Source organism: Canis lupus, chromosome 29, assembly GCF_011100685.1.
Source record: "Canis lupus familiaris isolate Mischka breed German Shepherd chromosome 29, alternate assembly UU_Cfam_GSD_1.0, whole genome shotgun sequence".
Lineage (NCBI taxonomy): Eukaryota > Metazoa > Chordata > Mammalia > Carnivora > Canidae > Canis > Canis lupus.
Window position 1 is genome coordinate 17,237,857 of NC_049250.1, and position 21,412 is coordinate 17,259,268.

Consider the following 21,412-nt stretch of genomic DNA (forward strand, 5'->3'; position numbering starts at 1 on the left):
TCCAACTGCTTTGCTACAGCCAGTGGGTGTACACAATCTACAGAGTAGATACCAGTTGACTGCCTGGCTCTGGTGGCCAAGAGAGCTGGCATTCAGAACAATATGGGACTGTAACAATCAGAAAGACTATTCTTGGCATGTCACCTTCCAGAGGGCACTGCACAGACAATGGACTGAAACACAATGTGTCTTCCTGTATTTACTTAGCCTGGAAGCTTCAGCATGAGGAACAGGCTTCAGGCCTCCCTCACATTTAGAGGCTAAAAAGCTCCTCCCTGGGAGCATAAGCATTGAGAAGCCGTGCTTTGCACCTCCCCTTGGCCTTGCTACAACTTGACAAGGTTTCCCAGAAAGGAGCTTATGCACTGCATTGGAGTAAGGATTTTTGCAACTGTCACTCAGGGGACATCTTCAGATCTCCTAGTCTGGAGAACAGGACTGTATATATTTGCATATTTAAAAGTTGCTGCCTGGGGGAGGAGTGGCTTGCAAACAGCCTGAAACTAGGTGTTAAATGAGATTCTTCCCCATGGATCACTGACAGGATGTGGCACATCCTCAATAGGTGCATATCATAGGTGCAATAAATGAAGTGGTTTAGGTAATCACAAAGGTTCCAGGGACAATCAAGAGCTAGGGCAAGGTTGAATGAGAAGGATCATCACCTGAATAAGGCTACTCCCTCAAGACAGAGAGGTAGCTGTTTCACCAGTACATAGAAACAAACAGAGTCAAGCAAAATGAGGAAAGAGAGAAATAGATTTCAAACAAACAAAATAACAAGACAAAAACCTCAGAAAAAGACCTTAATGATATGGAGATAAGTGACCTACGTGATAAAGAATTCCAAGTAATGGTTATAAAGATGCTCACAGAACGTGGTACAGGAATAGTGAGAATTTTAAAAAAGACAGAAAACGAAATAACAAACAAGTCACAGAGCTGAGGAACACAGTTAAGTGAGCTGAAAAGTACACTAATGGGGTTCAACAGCAGACTGAAACAAAGAGGTAAGGACCAGGGACCTTATAAATCAGGGCAGCCGAACTCCCCAAATAGAGCAGCAAAAAGAAAAAAGAGTTTTAAAAAAATGAAGATCACTTAAGGGACAACAACATCAAGTGGAAGAACATTATCATTATAGTGGTCCCAAAAGGAGAAGAGCAAGAGAAAGGGGCACAAGAGTTATTATCTGAAGAATTCATGGCTAGAAACTTCCCTGAGGGAAGGAAACAGACAGACATCCAGGTCAGGAAGCCCAAAGAATTATAAATGAGACAAACTCAGAAAGGTCCACACCAAGACACATTATAATTAAAATGTCAAAAGTTAAAGATACAGAGAAAATCTTAAAAGCATCAAGAGAAAAAGAACTAGTTGTGTATAAGGAAAAACCCAGTGGCTCTCAAAAGGTATCTGAGCAGAAACTGTGTGGCCAGAGGGAATGACATGAGATTTTCAAAGTGCTGAGAGAAAAAAAAACTTCCAACCAATAATACTTTAACCAACAAGGCTTAAAATTAGAAATTACAAAAAGAAAAATCGAAAAACTACAAGTAAGTGGAGATTAAACAACACGTTACTGAACAACTGAGTCATAGGAGAAATCAAAAACTACCTTGAGTCAAATGAAAGCCAATATAACATACCAAAATCTATAAGATGTAGCGGCAAAAGCAGTCCTAAGATGGGAATCACTGCAATAGAAGCCTACTTCAATAAACAAGAGAAATATCAAATGAACAACTTTACATCTAAAGGAATTTTTTAAAAAGAACACATGGAACCTAAACTTTGTAGAAGGAAGTAAATAATAAAGATCACAGTGGAAATAAATGAAAGAAAAACTAAAAAGACAATAGAAATTATCAATAAAGAGTTAATCCTCTGAAAAGATAACATATATTCACAAATCCTCAGGTGAACAACCCAAGAAAAAAAAACGACAGGGCTCAAATCAAATCAGAAATGAAATAGGAGGTTACAGTGGATTCCACCGATATACAAAGGATCACGAAAGACTGCTATGAACAATTATATATCAACAAATTGGACAACCTAGAAGAAATGGATAAATTCTTCCAAGACTGAATCAGGAAGAAATAGAAAATCTGAATAGACCAATTACTAGTAAGGAGATTAAATCAGTAATCAGTGTCTTTAATTGCTGGTGTTGGACAAACAGGACAGCTACATGTGAAATGATGAAACTTAACCACTATCTTACACCACCTACAAAAATTAACTCAAAATGGATTAAAGACTTTAATGTAAGCCCTTTAATCATAAAACTCCTAGAAACAATATAGGTGGTAAGCTTTTGACATCAGCCTTAGTAATGTCTTTTTGGATCTAATTCCAGAGGCAAGGGAAACAAAAGCATAAATAAATAGGACTGTATAAACTAAACAGCTCCTGCACAGCTAAGGAAACCACTAATGAAACAAAAAGGCAACCGACTAAATAGAAGAAAACATTTACAAATAATATATTTAACAAGGGGTAATAACTAAAATATATAAAGAATTTATACAGCTTAATAGCAAAAAACAATTAAAAAATAGGCAGAGGATATGAATAGACATTTTTCCAAAGGAGACAAATATAGATGGCCAACAAACACATGAAAAGATGCTCACCATCATTAGCCATGAGGAAAATGCACATCAAAACCACAATGAGATATCCCTACACTTGTGAGAATGGCTATTATCAAAAAGATAAGAAATAAGTGCTAGTGAGGATGTGGAGAAAAGGGAACTCCTGTGCACTATTGGTGGGAATGTAAACTAGTATAGCCACTATGGAAAACAGTATGGCAGTTCCTCAAAAAATTAAAACTAGAGTGACTATATAACCCAGCAATTCCACTAATGGGTATCTAAACAAAGAAATGAAAATACTAATTAGAAAATATACAGGATGCCTATGTTTATTGCAGCATTATTTAAGAACAGAGAATATTGGGAAACAATCTCACTGTCCATGAATGGGTAAAGAAGACATAATATATACATACAACGGAATACTATTCAGCCACAGAAAAGAATTTAAATCTTGTCATCTGCAACATTATGGATTTATCTTGCAGGTACTATGCTAAGTGAAATAAGGCAGAGAAAGACAAATACTACCATGATTTCACTTACATTTGGAGTCCAAAAACCAAAAACAAAAGAAAACAAAGCTCTGACTCAGATACAGAGAACTAGCTGGTAGGTGTCAGAGGGGTGAGGATGTGGAAGTACAAAATGGGTGTAGGGGAGTAAGAGGAAAAACTGCCACTTGGAAAAACAAGTGATGGGGATGTAATACACAACATGGGGAATATAGTTAATAATTTTGTATTAACTTTGTAAGGTAACAGGTAGTAATTAGATTTATTGCAGTGACCATCCTATAATGTACACAAATGTTAAATCCCTGTGTTGTACAACTGACACTAGTATAATATAGTTAACATCAATTATACTAAACAAACAAATAAAAAGAAAGTTTAGAACTCTCCAAATTGTGGAATAAATAAAACCCCTACATTTGGAAAAAGAGGAAAATAAAAACTTTACTCTCTTTGAGTTATCAAATCGTACTAACAAGCAATAGCCTATAACTGTAACTTAAGACAACATGCCCATCAACAGGGGCTCTAAAAAAACCCAAATTTTTAAAGGTTTATAGAGCACCTAAAATATAATACATGTAGTGTAACAGCAATATCATAAACACTTTGTCTGCAAATATTTTCTTGGAAAGTTGTGTATTAACTATTTTCTGATGTAGACATGTAAGTTAATGTCTGTGGAAAAAATCACATTATAGAAACTCTGAAATGAATATTCTCAAAATATGAACATTTATGTAATAGCAATCTTTTTTTTTTCAAGGTGTGATTTTTTTTTTTGTCTTGTGAATAAACTGATCTATGCTTGCTTTCTTTTTTTATTTTTTTTACAAGATTTTATTTATTTATTCATGAGAGACACAGAAAGAAAGGCAGAGGCAGAGGGAGAAGCAAGCTCCCTGCAGGAGCCCTATGCAGGACTCAATCCCAAGACCCCGGGGATCATGACCTGAGCCAAAGGCAGAGGGGCTCAACCACTGAGCCACCGAGGTGCCCCAAGTAATAACAATTTTAATGTTGCTTTGCAAATTTAGGTTTTTTGGCTTTGTTTTCTCCAACTAGAACAGAGCTTATCCCGCATTTGAATGTGTTTAGTGTTTTCAAAAGCGTATCTACACTTGTCTTGTTTGATCCGTGAAATAAACCTGATCTCTTTAAAAATACAAATCAGTATTACAACAATTTTGTAATGAGAATCTACCATCTGAGGAGAAAGGAAACTTCTTACCAGTATTTTCTCTTAAATTTGTGCTTCCAAATTTAAAATATTCCAAGTTTTGTATATCAAATTTAATCTACAAAAATAGTAATCTCAATTTAAATGATCTTTGTGATAGCTGTTCCCTAAGAATTTATATTTCAGTCTACTAAACTACTTAAAGAAATTAAGTCCCAGTGTTCAGAAATCTCTAAGTAAATAAATGCACAGTCTTCTAAAATGACGTAATGGCAATTTAAATGCTTTATTATCACATGAAAAGACTTTTGGGTTAGTATGGAAGTAAAAGTTCCAAAAGTCTTTTTTTTAAATCTCTTTTAATTGTAATTCCTGAAGATAATGGGAAAACTATCAAAAAATAGCAACTGTTCCTAGTTAAATGCCTTCCATTATTTTAATAGACATAAGACAAACTAAAATTGACAATATACATGCACCAGAAATGTTTCCTGTTCAAAATTTGGCCCCAGTTTAAAAACTTTTCAGTTAAAATACCAAGGCCTTATTCTGTCTTATTTCCATAATATTCTATGCAAATTATAATAGATACTGTAGAGCATTAATAATAAAGTATAATAGGATTGTTCTACCCACCTCAAATCTCTAGGAAAATGATAATTTATCACTTGCACATTAGAAAAATAATACAAAGCAAAAATTAAAATTTCAAATTCCTAAAATATAACACTAAAAATATAAACCATCTCAACAGCCTCTCTAAAGTGCCCAAAACTTAGATGGCTTAAAACCATGTAGATATAGTATATGTTTAGAGCTTTCTTTTAAGATAACCAAATTCACTATTACATACCATATAAACAATGGCAAAATTATTGCAAGGACCAAATTACCTCAAAACATCCAGAGAATCATTCATTCAACCACTATAAATTCCATGAAGGCAGAGGCTGTGTTTTAATTTGATTTTGTATTCTTAGCACTTACCCAGTGCTTAGTACTTCATAAGCACATGTTAGTCGAATGAGTAAATGAAAATAAAAACAGCAGAGCTGACCCTTGAACAATGTGAGGGTTAGGGTTACTGATCCCTGCAATTGAAAATCCACATATAACTCTGGCTCTCCAAAAAACTTAAGTTCTAATAGCCTAGCCTACTACTGACCACAAGTCTACTGACAACATAAACATTCAACACATATTTTGTACATTACATGTATTTTTTTTTTTAAGATTTATTTAATTAATTTATTTATGATAGTCACACACACAGAGAGAGAGAGAGAGAGGCAGAGACACAGGCAGAGGGAGAAGCAGGCTCCATGCACCGGGAGCCTGACGTGGGATTCGATCCCGGGTCTCCAGGATCGCGCCCCGGGCCAAAGGCAGGCGCCAAACCGCTGCGCCACCCAGGGATCCCACATTACATGTATTATATGCCATATTCTTACAATCAACTAGAGAAAAGAAAATGTTACTAAGAAAATCATTAAGAAAAAAAATTCTAAGGAGGAGGAAAATACATTTACAGTACTGTACCTTATTGAAAAAATCTACATATAAGTGAGCCTACCCAGCTCAAAGCAGTATTGTTCAATGGTCAACTGTACCTGACAATACACAAATATTATTATTTTACATTCTGAAAAAGTTTCTAAGGGATCAATAATCTGATTTAAAACACGAAACAGGGATCCCTGGGTGGCGCAGCGGTTTGGCGCCTGCCTTTGGCCCAGGGCGCGATCCTGGAGACCCGGGATCGAATCCCATATCAGGCTCCCGGTGCATGGAGCCTGCTTCTCCCTCTGCCTGTGTCTCTGCCTCATTCTCTCTCTCTCTCTGTGACTGTCACAAATAAATAAAAATTTAAAAAAAAAAAAATAAATAAAACACGAAACAAATGAAATACCCAACAATATCTAAATGCAGAACATACCTCAATTTGCATCTTCAGATGTGTCTTGAAGTTTGACAACAAAGTGAGAAATATGGAAAGAGAAAGCTCAAAAACTTCTGGAACAGACGAGACTCCATTTTTTGAGAGTGCAACACACAGATACTGTTTAATAGCATTAATAAACATCTCATTTGTCCTGAAAACAGGTCCTGCATTCTGCAGAATGGATAGAAGTAACTGCAATGAAAGAATCTTGGATCGTAACTCATGAGACCTAAAATGTAAAAAAGAAGGCACAGTATATGGACATATTTAGCATTAAGGTAATAAAAGACTGTTCAAAGATATTTCCTGGTACCACATAATTTCATACACTTTTAAATGGAGAAGAACAGAAAACTCTACCACATAAAAAAAGTACAGTACACAAATATGCTTTGCCACTAATAATGAGTAGTTCCACTTATGTTCTCAAGTACTACATAATTTCACAAGCTTTTTATATGGAAAAACAATCATTCACATATATTTAAAATCAACTTATTGTTCCTTTTGACAAGAAAAATAAAGATTATTCCTTGTTCCTTTCTTTCACAGTGTATTTTACCTTTTAGAAATCATCATGAACTTCCCAGATTATGTGCCGTTATTTAGTATATAATAGTTCCACAGTATATAACATTTAATAGTTTAGTATATAATGTACTTTTTTCCTAGGTATGTTACTCAAAAGCCTTAAACAAAATAAAAAGTTCCAGTTGCATGAATAAGTTATATAGGACTACTTCAAGCTTATTTTTTCAATAACCATTTAAAGGTATTTTCTTTTTTGAAAAATAAAGGCTTTTAGAACATTTCTATCTCTTAACAGTTTACCATTTATTCTAAACATAATAATGAAATGCAAAAATCCACCTTTTCAGCTTAAATTTTCACTTTTTTTCTGATCAATATACTAAGCCATATTCTGATCAGTATCTAGAGCATTATAATTATCAGATTTCACACATATAATTTTTCTCCCATTAAAACAAGTTTCTTAAGGCCAACAGACCAAGACTGGATCCCAGGCAACTTTTCAAATATAGAACACGCTTAAATGCTTTAGCAGCTAATTCTTCTATTTTTTTCAAATGCTGTATCAATCACATTCACACCACGGATAGTAAACTTAATTGTTCCTGATTTCTGTCTTAAAAATGTTATGGCTTTAAGGGCTGAGTATTTCAAAGATTAAGAAACTCTAACAAGAAATATTTAATTTCATGTAAATGGGAATCACAAATATATTGCCATCTTTGAAATAAAAGTGAAACCAATAATATCATCACTTGCTATTTATTACATATCCACTTTCCAAGATGGCTATACCTCTGAATCTATGACTATGTGCAACAAATATACACCCCCTGCCAAAAAAAATGTTTAAATAAATCAAGTTAGAAACAGTGAGAAGAAAGATTATGAATAGCTACAGGAAAATATGACATGGGTGAAATATTTTCCCTTCATGTTGAAGCCTTCCAAGGCTTTTGTATTACTACTACTTTCTAGCCTAGCTATTGTATCATCTTTTTCTCAATTCCAATAGTTATTAAAACCTGCACATAAGTTTTTGTTATGTTTTATTTTTGTATCCTCAGCTCTAACAAACTGCCTTGTACGTAGTATGTGCTCAATACAACTCGTGGATTTATTCATGCACCATTTAAACATTTATTAAGTACCTACTATCTATAAGGCATTATATTATGAAAAAATGATCAAAGGATTGTCTTATGTACATTTTTACAGGCAAAAGCAGCTAGAAATTTCAGGTCTGCAGTTTTTCACAGGGTAGTTTCAAATTATAATTCAAACTTAACATTTCCCAAAACATGTCAGCAAGATCACAAAATATTAAGAGAAACAAGGCAAAAGAGAAAATGATATAACTATAAGTCATTAATTTTGGAGAAAGAAATCATTCAAGGTAAGAAACCATATATTCCCTTTGGAAAATGAACAATTTCTAGGGATGGAAAATTTGATTTCTTCCATATTCAATTGCAATGTTTAATGTCCCTGATGACCAAAAAGATCTTTTTCTTATGTTCAAACAAAATTTCCTAAATATTTGGTTTACATCCACTGAGTAGGAGGAGAACTAATTTACATTATTCCTCATAAGAATCCTTTGTAATATTAAAGATTGCTGCTCTCCAAAACTAGATTATTCTTTATAAGGTGCTAAAGGAAGTCCCACCCCCAAAAGAATACTCCTTAAAATCATGTAATTTCTTTTTGTTGTGGACACTTTAAAGAACTCTCCCTTTTCTGCTTACAGTTTTTCAAATCACATTTTTAAAAAAATTGATTTGGAAAACTAAACATCTGAAACTTTTAAGGTTAATAGCATTTTTGAATCATGGCAAAGATGACCTTCAGCAATAATACAAAATTCTTAAGTTATTTCCCCCTTAAAGTAAGTCTTCAGCAATTTGCAATGACATGGTTATTTTTCCCTTCACAGAATAAGAAATTTTAAAAATTTGTATTCTTATACACAGGGTATAATCAAGTTTATACTGCAATCTAACAACCCTAATCCTTTTTCTGTACAGTTTATATTTCCAAAATATAAAAAAAATCAATGTTCTATTTCTGACTCTCAGGATTTGAGCCTAAAGATTTTAGAATTTTAGGCTTTAGGGCCTAAAAATGTTTCTCACTGAATCAGTATAGTGTGACAAAATAAAAAATAGAACAAATGTGGTTTCCCAAAACTTATAAAGTTTTTATTATAACTGTGTCTAATCTTTCTTCTTAGGTGACATTTAGAAACTGAAATGCTCTAAGGTCTTAAAAAATGAAGTAGTATTGCTTACATCTCCCATTTCAATATCCTTTTCTCAAAGCTACTCAGCCCTTCTTTAAAACTTCTTTCTCCAAAAAGTTCTCCTAGAATTGTCATGCTGTATTACATCATGTTGCAACATTAGGCAGGTATGGCTAACAGTGCCCAAACTCGGTCTCAAGCAAAAATTAGTTACATTTGACTCATATGAAATGAAAGATATTTGATGATTTATGGCTTACAAAAATGGCACTTTCCTACAGTTTAAACTAATATATTTGACAGGAATCAGATAAGTGACTTCTATCTCAAAGTGCTTCCTGCTTCCCACAGAGAAAGGTATCACATTAGGACATTTTTCAGACCTTAATGAATATGTAGTATCTTTCACCATGAATTTTAAAATTTCTCTTAGGTTTTATTACCTTTCAACTGGTAGCTTTCAGAAACCTAGCATGAATCTGCATGTAACACGGCTACATTAACTCCAAAGTTTCTTATAATACCGAAATAAGAATTCTTTCAATTGTTCAACCAGGTACAATTCTCTAATGCTGTTGGTATGCTTTGGGAAACAGTATAAGGTATCTAGCAATTTTGGAATTGTTTTTCAAATACATTTCTTAAAAAGCAAAATAATCCCAGTTTATATTTTTGATGTTTCTACAGGACAAGAAGAACAAAAGAAAATCCAAAGACTATCTATCTTATAGTAAGTTAAGTTTCAAGTTTAAAAAACTGTATTTTTCAAGACTAGCTAATAACTTACTTTGGATCTGGTGGTCCATCTGATAGTGGTTTCATGGACAGTTTACACAATGACCTGAATACTAGAAAGGCATCCTTTTGTAAAATGTGGGAAAACTTAGCACCAGGTGAAGGTCCTGAAGAATTTCCAGATTCCTAAACAAATTAACATACCATGTAAATAAAGACATTTGCCAGTATAAAATCATTTCAGCCTTCTATGGAGGGGGTTCTGTTGGAGGAGAAACGAGATGAGGAATTTGCTAAACCATTTCTCTTTAGTTTGACATACCACCCTCCTCCCCTGCAATAAATTAATACCTTAAAAATAAATTCTTTTTTAAATAAGGATTTTTATATGAGAGAGAGAGAGAGAGCATGCACATGGGTAGAAGGAGTGGCAAAAGGAGAGGGAGAAATAGACTCCCCAGTGAGCAGGGAACCTGACTCCAAGCTTGATCCCAGGACCCCAGGGTCATGACCTGCACCAAAGACAGATGCTCAACCAACTGAGTCACCCAGGCACCCTCAAAAATATACTCTTTAAAAATATTCTCTCTTTGCCACCAAAAAAAGATCATGGAATTTATCCAGTTCATACCAATATTTAACAAAATCTGGCACATCATACCCTGACAAGATAGCCCACCCATGGCCTAAACCATACTTTCCACTCCCTATCACTGGGTGTTTTATGTTTTTGTCCTATTTTATGTTTTATCTACTCTGTGCAGATACTTATAAAACAACAGAAACTGTCAAGGCAACAAAGCCAAGAAATCTGAATCGTATACATAGGGCAATGATTTAGGGTAGGACTCCCTTACCTAAAATAAGAACACACTAAAGGGTAGGGAAACATATAGGGTATAGGGTAGGGAAGATGAGGAAAACCTAACATTACCATTGTATAGATTCCACTGTAGCCCTGAATGAAAGTAAGATAAAGTTCCCTAGATTTCTAAAATTCTCATCCAATGATACTAGAATTGTCCTATGAATACATGATAAAAATGGTCTTTTTAAATGCAATTTCAATGGGGGGGGGGCATAGAGAAGTGTGAACACATACGAAATAACTTAGAGTTGAGAATTTAGTTATCAATATATTTAGGGAATAAACTGCTTTAATTTATATCAATAAGAAAAACCCAAGTTTTTATTTTCCCTAACTATAATCAGCCAGCATTATCAATTGGACATATTCACCACAGGGTACTGGTAGCCTATAAATTTATAAGATTAACAAGATACCCTCTACCCCCCCCCCCCATTTATACCTGAGTATCATTGGAAGAGACAGATAATCTGTCATCAGGTAAAGACGGTGTATATGCAACAGAAATTGGTGTTCCTGGAATTCCATTTGCTTGAATATTTTCACTGTCGCTACCATCTTCTATAGTTCCAACGTTGCCATCTGCACTCGCATTTATAGTAGTCCTTTCTCCCATATCTAAAATGGTATGAAGAAAAAAGCATGCAAATATATCTGACTTAACTGAAGTGTACTGAAAAAGGATAAAGAGTATTTAAAATGCAACAGTAGCAAAAAAGCAATGTGAAATAGTATGTATTGGCACCATTTAAAGGTTAGCATACTTAGTAGTAAGTATGCATTTGGAATATATCCAAATATAATCCTTAAGTAGCTCTAGCTAGGAAACACACTCAGCTGATGAAAGGCTAACTGGGATGTGCCAAAACAGAAGCTTACTTTCAGTCTATATTATCATGTACTAAACTTGGTTCTAATGAATGCTAATGCCTTAAGAAGATAAGAGAGATTTCCTCCCAAAAAAATCTCATTATCAAGTAAGTTAGAGAAATGCTGGGAAATAGCTTTATTATAGCCTTTAATTTGCTCTCTGAAGAGGCTATATAATATGCAGTGTTTCCAAAATCTGTTTTACCATGAGCTCCTCTTCCTCTTTTTAGAATACCTATTAATAACTCTAATAATATATTCTTTAGAACATAGGTATAGAAAAATTGGCCTACACTCCTTGAATATTTTTCAGCATGTCACTCTGAGTAATTACACTTTTAATTAATATAAACAGAAATAAATGACTTCCAGTAGAACAGATAATGCAAATAATATCAGGTCTTATAACTCCTCTACATGTAATGTATGTTATTTCAAAAAAGAAATACATACATGTTTGTGGCCATAACTCAGCCATCTGGCAGGAAATTGCTCATTTCACACTACCAATTAAAAGAGAACTATATAAAAAAAAAAAGAAAAAAGAAAAAAGAATGGAGAACTATAAGCAATGGAAATATACTATAAGGAGCAAATTTTGGAATATGAAAATTCTGTGTTTCAATCATGTTTCCCCATTTAACTGGATAACTTATTTCATCTTTCTTTGTCTCAGTTTCTTCATCAGCAACAAAGATAATAAATGTGAGGAATCGTTGAAACACACACACCCTACATACATATAATACTGAAAAACACAACTGGTTCTCAATAAATGGTAGCTATTATTTTGTCAATATATGATAACATGAGCCCAATTTTTAACTGATTCAGTGATGAAAGGAGTATATATATCTGGTGTCTCAACTCTGAAGATGCTTTCTTCTCTCCAAATTAGAATACCTTGGATACATTAAACTGGATGATTTAAAAGTATGTTTTACAATTAAAAACTGGTACATGAAAAAGATACTTAGTAATAAAATATATTTGGGGAACTCTGCATTACACAAAACAGTAGTTTTCCCATGGACCTTTTGAGACTTTAACATGCTAATATTAGATATGCTAAATACTATTGTAACTTTTAACATATATATATTATATGCATACTATATATGTATTTATGTGCTAGATACTGCTAGAACTTTTAAAATATATATATTATTTATTATAGATATCTTACATATATAAAAATGTTTAATATGCAATGTATTCTCTGGAAGAAGTCATAAAAAATTTAACAACGATTATCAGAAATTGATAATCATCCCTCAAAGCACTTATTTCACTTTCTCGCAACACCTAATTACATCTCCTCCCACTGCCCCTCCTCCACTTTCCCTTACCAAAGGACTTTCACCTTCTACTTAGCTAAGAAGTAGGTAATTTAACATAGGCTATTTCAGTTTCCCTTGTCCCACCATAAAGTTCTTCCCAAAAAAATCAACAATCTTTTTCTTTCAAATATTCCTTTGTATTTCTCAAGTTAACTATTTATTCACCCTCAAATCCATCTCTTCTTACATTCATTAGTATCTTCCCCCCTCAAATATTTTCTTCTAACATTATATTTTCAATCTCATGTATATGACTGAATCTTCTCCAATACTCAAAACATACTCAAATCTTTCCACTGGAAAAAAAAAAAATCTTCCTTCAACTCTTGCTATACCTCCACTACTGTCCATTTTTCTCCTTTCTTTCACACTTCTGAGAGGAATAATCAATATTCATTGATACTTTCTTTCCCCTCTTCCTAGGAAATTTCTCAAAGAATTGAAAATATTCTTCACTTTACTGCTTTCTACAAGTTAACTTAAAATCTCTCAATTTTCTCACTGTAAAAAAGGGAATAGTAACAACACCTAAATATCCCAGTGTTTGGGAAGGATTAAATGAATAAACGTAAGTAAAGCACATAAAATCATATGGGATACATAGATACACAGAAAATACTGGAGGAAAAAAAAAAAAAAGAAAATACTTGAGAGTTAGATATTACTATTCTCTATGTCTTCTCCTCTAATTCTCCCTCCAATTGTCCCCTAAAAGTAAGTGCAGACTTCTGTTTTCAAGGGAGTAAACTGAGTCCACTAAAAATTAACTTCTCCTTTGATGAATTCCACTGAGATTTCTATGAAAAATATAAAAAAGAGACAAATGTATTGTTTTTAACATTATTGCTTTATTTCACCAGTAAGTTTGATAATTGTTAGTCTGGTATTTTTCACTGCCATGATAAAATTCAAGTTAATCTTGACTTTAAAAAAAGTAAAATTATACCCACGCACATCCACACTTAATTTGATAGAGTATCTTCCAAAAGACAATAGCAATGATCAAACTTACTGGTGAAATACAGCAGTAATGTTAAAAACAAAATGAGGTTCCTTGTCATCATTCACACTATTCAATATTTTCTAGAAGTTCAAACCAATGTTCTATAATAGAAACAAAATAACAAAAATGAGGAATAAATATACTGTAAAAAGAAGAAATTAAGACAAAATATATTATTCACCTAGAAAACCCAAGATAATCAAATAAAAAACCTTTAGAAACAATGAGAGTTCAAAGGTGAATAAGTAGAAGACAAACATAGAAAAATAAGGGTTTTTCTATATTCCAATTAAATTAGGAAGTGGGAGCCTTTTGTGGCCAGTGCCAGCAGCCAAAAAATGAAGTTCAGTTCCTTTGTGACTTCTGTCTGGACCAAGAACGGTAAAGGTATTTCAAAGCACCTTCCCACATTCACAGGAAGATTATGTCTTCCCTTCTTTCCAAAAAGCTGAGACAAACCCCCCCCCAAAACAACAACAACAACAACAACAACAAAAGCTGAGACAACAGAAGTACAACGTTCAATCCATGTCCATTCAAAAGAATGATGAAGTACAATTTTTGTGAGGACACCACAAAAGTCAGCAAATTGGCAAAGTAGTCCAGGTTTACAGGAGAAACGGAGCATCTACACTGAACGAATACAGCCAGAGAAAGTCAGTGGTATAACTGTCCATATGGGCTTTCACTCCAGCATAAAAAGTCTGGTTAACACTAGACTAAAACCGGACAAAGATGGCAAAAACATCCTTGATGTAAAGCCAAATCTCACCAATTAGGAAAAGGGCAAATATAAGGAAGAAACAACTGAGAAGATGCAGGAATAAAATAATCTTATATATGACTTCAAATAAAAACTGTTAAAGTGAAAAAAAAAAATAAAGTAGAAAGTGGGGGGAAAAATGATTTATCCAAAATAATATCAAAACTAAAACTAAGGGGCAGTCCGGGTGGCTCAGCAGTTTAGTGCTGCCTTCAGCCCAGGGCCTGATCCTGGAGACGCAGGATCAAGTCCCACATCGGGCTCCCTGCATAGAGCCTGCTTCTCCCTCTGCCTGTGTCTCTGCCTCTGTGTGTGTGTGTGTGTCTCATGAATAAATAAATAAAATCTTAAAAAAAAACAAACAAACAACAACCCTAAAACTAGGGACGCCCAGGTGGTTCGGCTGTTGAGCGTCTGCCTTCAGCTAAGGGTGTGTGACCTTGGAGTCCTGGAATCGAGTCCTGCATCAGGATCCCCACAGGAAGCCTGCCTCTCCCTTTGCCTATATCTCTGCCTCTCATGAATAATTAAAAAAAAAAAAAAAAACTAAAACAAAGAATATAGAAATAATTTAACAGGAAGTGTGTAAGAGCCAAAGGATGAAATTTTACTGAGTGACACAGAAGATCTGACTGACTGAACTTATGTTTCTGGATAAGAAGTTTCAGTACTACAAAGAAGATATATCTCCCCAAGTTAACTTTGTAAATTAACACACACAACACAATGCCAATCACCAAATAAACTTTTTTTTTTTAATTTAATCAATGGGTTCTAAAGTCATGTAGAGATACAATAAGAAAATGTCTCAAAAAATTGACTGGCAGGGGTTGGGGACTTGTACTACAGAAATCAAAGTGTACTATAAAATTAAAATATTTTAAACAATTCAACACTAGATAATAAATAAATAGCTCAATGTTACTGTAAAGGAAACTCAAGCAGAATCATGTAGGATAAAACTGGAATTTCAAATTAATTGGGTAAGAAAGGATTCTGTTGGTTAGCTATGCAATCACATACTATACAGAAAAATCAATTTCAGATGAATTAAAGATCTAAATTCAGAAAATAAAAACAAAAATATGGGATGCCTGGGTGGCTCAGTGGTTTAGTGCACCGCCTTCAGCCCAGGGGCGTGATCCTGGAGTCCCGGGATTGAGTCCTGCATCGGGCTCCCTGCATGGAACCTGCTTCTCCCTCTGCCTGTGTCTCTGCCTCTCTCTCTGTGTCTCTGATGAATAAATAAAATCTTTAAAAAAATAAAAATAAAAATAAAAATATTAGAAAAATTTATTGGCAGAATATTTCTGTAATCTTGAGGTGGTAAAACCCATTCTTAGCAAGACAAAAACAGAATTCACAAAGAAAAAGACAGTATTTGGGACGCCTGGGTGGCTCAGCGGTTGAGCATCTGCCTTTGGCCCAGGGCATGATCCTGGAGTCCCAGGATCAAGTCCTGCATTGGGCTTCTTGTGAGGAGCCTGCTTCTCCCTTTGCCTATGTCTCTGCCTCTCTGTCTCTCATGAATAAATAAATAAAATCTTTAAGAAAAAAAAAAATAACAGAAAAAGACAATATTTGTTAAATTTTTTATGTGTGGTCAAATATCTGCTTGGAATAACATAAGCAAATGCTGAACAAAATGAAAACAAAACAAAAACGGACTAGAAAATAATATTTACATTACACTGAATAAGGGCTAGTTTCTTGATGTGAACAATCCTTGAAATAAGAACAAACAAATAAAAAAACTAAAAGGAAAAACAGGCAAAAGTCATGAATAGGCAATTTAGAAAAGTATAAATAGCCCCTGGTTATTCAGTTGGACCATGAAACTACCAATATTTAACCTACAAAAATAATGACTGCTGCCTGTGTTTTGACCCTGCCAGTGATCAAAGAAACACAAAATACAACAGTAAGAAATAATCCATCCAGTAAAGCAATATTAAACAAAGCACTGTGTATAAATTTTAAATGATCATACATTTTGATCGAAGTATTCCTTTTTCAAAAGTATTCTTTTAATAAATTGATCCTAAAGCGCTAAAAGATATCTATAACAAGAATGCTCCTCAGAGTAGTGTACATAAAAGAGCAAAAACTTGGAAATAATCTAAATGTTAGTATTAATAGGAGATTATTTAAATAAATTATGGACCATCAGAGTAATAAAATACAAACTGACATAAAATGGAAACTACAGAATTTGAAAGAGCAGATTATAAAACAGTAAGTACAGTGTGTTCCCATTTAGATTTTAAAACATGTATGCAGACATGCATGAACAATATTTAAGAAAAAAGAACACAACTCCTGCAGAGCAAAAGACACCATATCAAAGTCAAAAGACTTGACAAACAATAAAATGAGAGAAATTATTTGTAAAATATATCTCAGAATCCTAATATAAAAAGAATTCTTAAAAACTAAGGGAAAAAAAATCAAAGATAACAGAAAAATTAAAATCTGATAGAATGAACAAAAGATATGCAAAGATGATTCACTAAAAAAAAGAAATACAATGGCCCAAATATCTGATATAATATTTAATCTCACTGCCATAGAAATTCAAATTAAAACCAAACTAAGAAATGAAGAAGATGTAGTATATATACACAATGGAGTATTACTTAGCCCTAAAAAAGAATGAAATCTTGCCATTGCAACAACATGGATAGATCTAGAGGATATTACGTTAAGTGAAATAAGTGAGAAAAAGACAAATATATGATTTCACTCATATGTGGAATTTAAGAAATAAAACAAATGGACAAAGAAAAAAGAGACAAACATAAAACCAGACTCTTATTTAAATATGGAGAACTAATGGTTAACAGATGGTGAAATTGGTAAAAGGGATTAAGAGTACACTACAGGATGAGCCCTGAATAATGTATTGAATTGCTGAATCACTATACTGTACACCTGAAACTAATGTAACACTGAACATTAAATATACTAGAATTAAAAAAAATAGAGTAAGATAGATTTCTCACCTAACAGGCTGGCAAAATTTCAAAAGTTTAAATTCCACTGGCAATTACAGAGAAACAGGTACATTGCTGGTAAGAATGCAAAATGGTACAAATAAAAAATAAGACCGCAAAATGGTACAATATCTATGAAGGGAAATTCAGCAATAGCTAATTAATCTTCACATTCATTTACCACTTGACCCAGTAATCTCACTTCTATGAATCTTTCACCAAGATAAACCCCCACAAGTAAGAAACAATACAGATGTAAGGGGTTATTCACTGCAGCATTACTAGTAATAGCAAAACATTGGAAACAACCAAAGTTCCTGTTAGTAAGGGACTGGTTGAGTCAACTATGACATGTCCACATGATAGAGTATTATGCAGAGAGTGAGCCAAGAGAAAAAATAAGGAAAATCTCTATCAACCATCACCTAAAATAAAAGGATTTCTAGTAAATATTAGGTGAAAAAAAGGAAGACGAAAAAAGGGAGTAGACATAGTGTTTTGCCAAAAAGAAAGAGAAATAATGTTAAGTACCTGCTTGTTAGTCTGGGGGAAATTCACACACACACAAACACAAAACAAAGGATAAACTAAAAGCTAATGAAAGTGGCTACCTATGGAAACTAGGTCAGCAAAGGAAGGAATGGATGGAAGAATTCTGAATTAATGTTTTATATAATTTTTACTTTGATTCATGCAAGTGATCTTCAAATAAATAAAATTAAATCAATAAAAGTTAATACAGTTTGCTATTGTAAACTGTGTTATTGCATATAGCATAGCTATTATTTACTCTTAGTAGGACATACTCTAAATACACACATACAAAAGAATTTTGAACTTTAAATTAGTAAGTCGTTGCTGGTAATGGTACATTGTTGCTGAGAACTTGGGTTTTTAACTGGGGAAGAGAGAGATACAAATATGAAATATCAGAAGGATGAAGAGAAATCTAGTGGCACTGAATGTGAACTGGAACTATCAATATGAACTTGTGACTGTAGATCACCTTATTTCTGTACACTGGAAAGGCTAAGAAGTAATGACACCTCAGTAGCAATGAGTAGTACACCTAGTCTCTAAATACAACTGTCCACTAAGAACAAAAACTCCTTAAAGAAGTAACTGATTCAAGGTCAGAGGAAAGGGAAAGTTGAACATTTAACTTAAAACATCCTGCTGTTCCAGAAAAGAAGGAAATGCTCATAAGATAATAGATTACATCAGAAAGACAAAGGAGCTCGATTCCTATTGCCTAGATCAGGAACAAAGAATAATGGCAAATGATTAGAATACACTGAATAACAAAAGACTTCATGAGCTCACAGTGTTATTTTTTTTTTAAAGGAGAGGCGGTCTTGTCCATAGAAAAGTTGTCAATTAAAAAAAAAAAAGTTGTCAATTAATGTTGAAATTATGAAATCACTATTTTTAACCAATGCAGCATCTAAGTAAATCAAGGATCATCAATGGATGCTAAAACCACTAAATGAATGGATCCTTCTATGATCTCAAAGTATTATTCTCCAATTATTTTATATTTCAGTTGATCCTTGAACAACACAGGGGTTAGGGGCACCAACCTGTGGTGTAGTTGAAAAGCTGTGTAATTTTTTGACTCCCCAAAACTTAACTACTAAGAGCCTACTGAAGCTCAGAAACCTTACTGATAACATATAGTTGATTAACACATATTTTTCATGTTGCATGTATTATATACTATAATTCTTATAATCAAGTAGACTAGAGAAAAATTAAGAAAATCAATGAGAAACTACATTCACAGGACTATATTTATGGGGAAAAAAATCCACATATAGTAGATCCATGCAGTTCCAATGCATGTCATTCGTTGAAATGTCAACTACAGTTATAAAGGGAAAAATGCTCCTTTACAATGAAGAGAGCTGGTCATCATCATCTTAACCAAGTGATCAAACATCACTAATAGGAGTAACTTGTTGTTATGCACCAATTAACATAACATGATGTATTAAGAAGTACCAACATTACCTATGCAGTATTCCTGTCAAATACATTTAAACTAATTCAGGAAACTGTCATATCAACTCAAAATGTGTAATATTCTACAAGATAATTTCATACTCTTTTAAAAAAAGGTAAATGTTATGAAGGGGCAAGAAGACTTGTTCTAAACTAAGGAGACCAAAGAGACAAAACCAAATGCAGCGAAAGTGTACTCAGATCAGGTCCCGCACTTAAAAAAGAAAAGGAAAAAAAAGATGTAAGAGAGACATTTTGAGAATTTGGGAACATTTTAAAATGTAGTATTTATATTAGATATTCTTGAAATAGTGTTAATTTTCTTAGGTGTGAAAATGAATTATGGTTATGTATGAGAATGCCTTTATTCTTAGAAGATATATGCTGAAGTATTTAGAAGTATCAAGATATACATAACCAATTTTTAAAAGGTTCAGCAAAGATGGGGAAAACTCACATATTTACATATACGAATGTATGTAGGTCCATTTAAAGACACATAAAATAAATGTTCCAAAATTCTTAACAACCAGTGAATCTAGAGAAAGGGCATACACAGGGGTTCACTGTACTGTTCTTTGGACTTTTCTCTAGGTTTGAAAATGCTCTAAGTAAAAAGTTGCATAAAAATGAGAGAAATTTCACTTCACACTCTGAATTAATATGTATTTGAGACTGGTAAAGTTTTTTGCAAAGGGCCAGTTAGTAAACATTTTAGGCTTTGAAGGCATATGGTCTGTTGCAACTACTCAGTTCTACTTTTGTAGTGCAAAGACAGCCAGTATAGGCAATACGTAAACAAATGAGCATGTGTTCCAAGAAAACATTTACAAAAACGGGCAATGGGCCAAATCTGGTTCATGGAATGTAATTTGCCATCCCCTTGGATATATTATTAAACTTTTAAAGAATGTATGGGTACATAATGCTCTTTCTTCCCTCATGTTAAGTTTATAGGGCTTTTGGGCCTTCGCTAGCACCCCGTAATTTATTTTATTTTGGAAGGGTTCCCACTATTCCCAGAACTATTAAGAGTGGTTCACCATACCTAAACTATTTGTACAAAAAATATGGTTTATGCTGAAAAGCAGCTTTCCTTGTGGAAATCTGAAATTTGGGCAGAAGGAGCCTACATAACTCTGGATACGGGTCTAATGAGCTGCCCTGATGTGGAAAAATTAAAAGCCTCCTGTGTGACTTCACTGGGAGAGGACTCCTTGAAGTATGCATCTGATTTCCTTTCAGGCATTGCCCCATATACCTTTTCTCTCTGATGATTTTTTTTTAAAGATTTTATTTATTTATTCATGAGAGACACACAGAGAGGCAAAGACACAAGCAGAGGGAGAAGCAGGCTCCATTCAGGGAGCCTGACGTGGGACTCGATCCCGGGACTCTAGGATCATGCCCAGGGCTGAAGGCGGTGCCAAACTGCTGAGCCACCCGGGCTGCCCTCTTCCTGATGATTTTGTACTGTACCTTCACACAGTAAAAATTCTAGTGGTAAGTCTAACTATATGAGGAGTCCTGAGTCCTTCTAGTGAGTAACAAAACCCTGAGGTATCTTGGGGATCTTTGAGATACCTTATAATTTCTCTTTGTCATCTAGATATTTAATCAGTTGCAAAATCTTCTATTAAAAAAAAAAGGTTTTATTCATTTATTCATGATAGACATAGAGAGAGAAAGAGAGGCAGAGACACAGGCAGAGGGAGAAGCAGGCTCCATGCCGGGAGCCTGACATGGGACTCGATCCCGGGACTCCAGGATCGCGCCCCGGGCCAAAGGCAGGCACTAAACCGCTGAGCCACCCAGGGATCCCAGCT

General features: G+C 34.0%; 1 protein-coding gene and 1 pseudogene across 4 annotated transcripts in view; one reads left to right on the plus strand and one right to left on the minus strand.

Moving 5' to 3' along the window:
- ARFGEF1 (ADP ribosylation factor guanine nucleotide exchange factor 1) overlaps positions 1 to 21,412 on the minus strand; it is a 140,150-nt gene that overhangs the window by 55,061 nt on the left and 63,677 nt on the right. For 2 of the 4 annotated variants that reach the window (XM_038579444.1, XM_038579445.1), the window contains exons 8-10: positions 11,059 to 11,234; positions 9,801 to 9,934; positions 6,235 to 6,469 (exon numbers count right to left, since the gene is read on the minus strand). In XM_038579444.1, coding sequence (XP_038435372.1) covers positions 6,235 to 6,469; positions 9,801 to 9,934; positions 11,059 to 11,234 — 545 coding nt within the window. Of the gene's footprint in view, positions 1 to 6,234; positions 6,470 to 9,800; positions 9,935 to 11,058; positions 11,235 to 11,939; positions 11,990 to 13,838; positions 13,903 to 21,412 lie in introns of those variants that run through there. The other 2 variants (XM_038579446.1, XM_038579447.1) reach the window with 2 other exon arrangements.
- On the plus strand, positions 14,168 to 14,656 carry LOC106558017 (annotated as a pseudogene).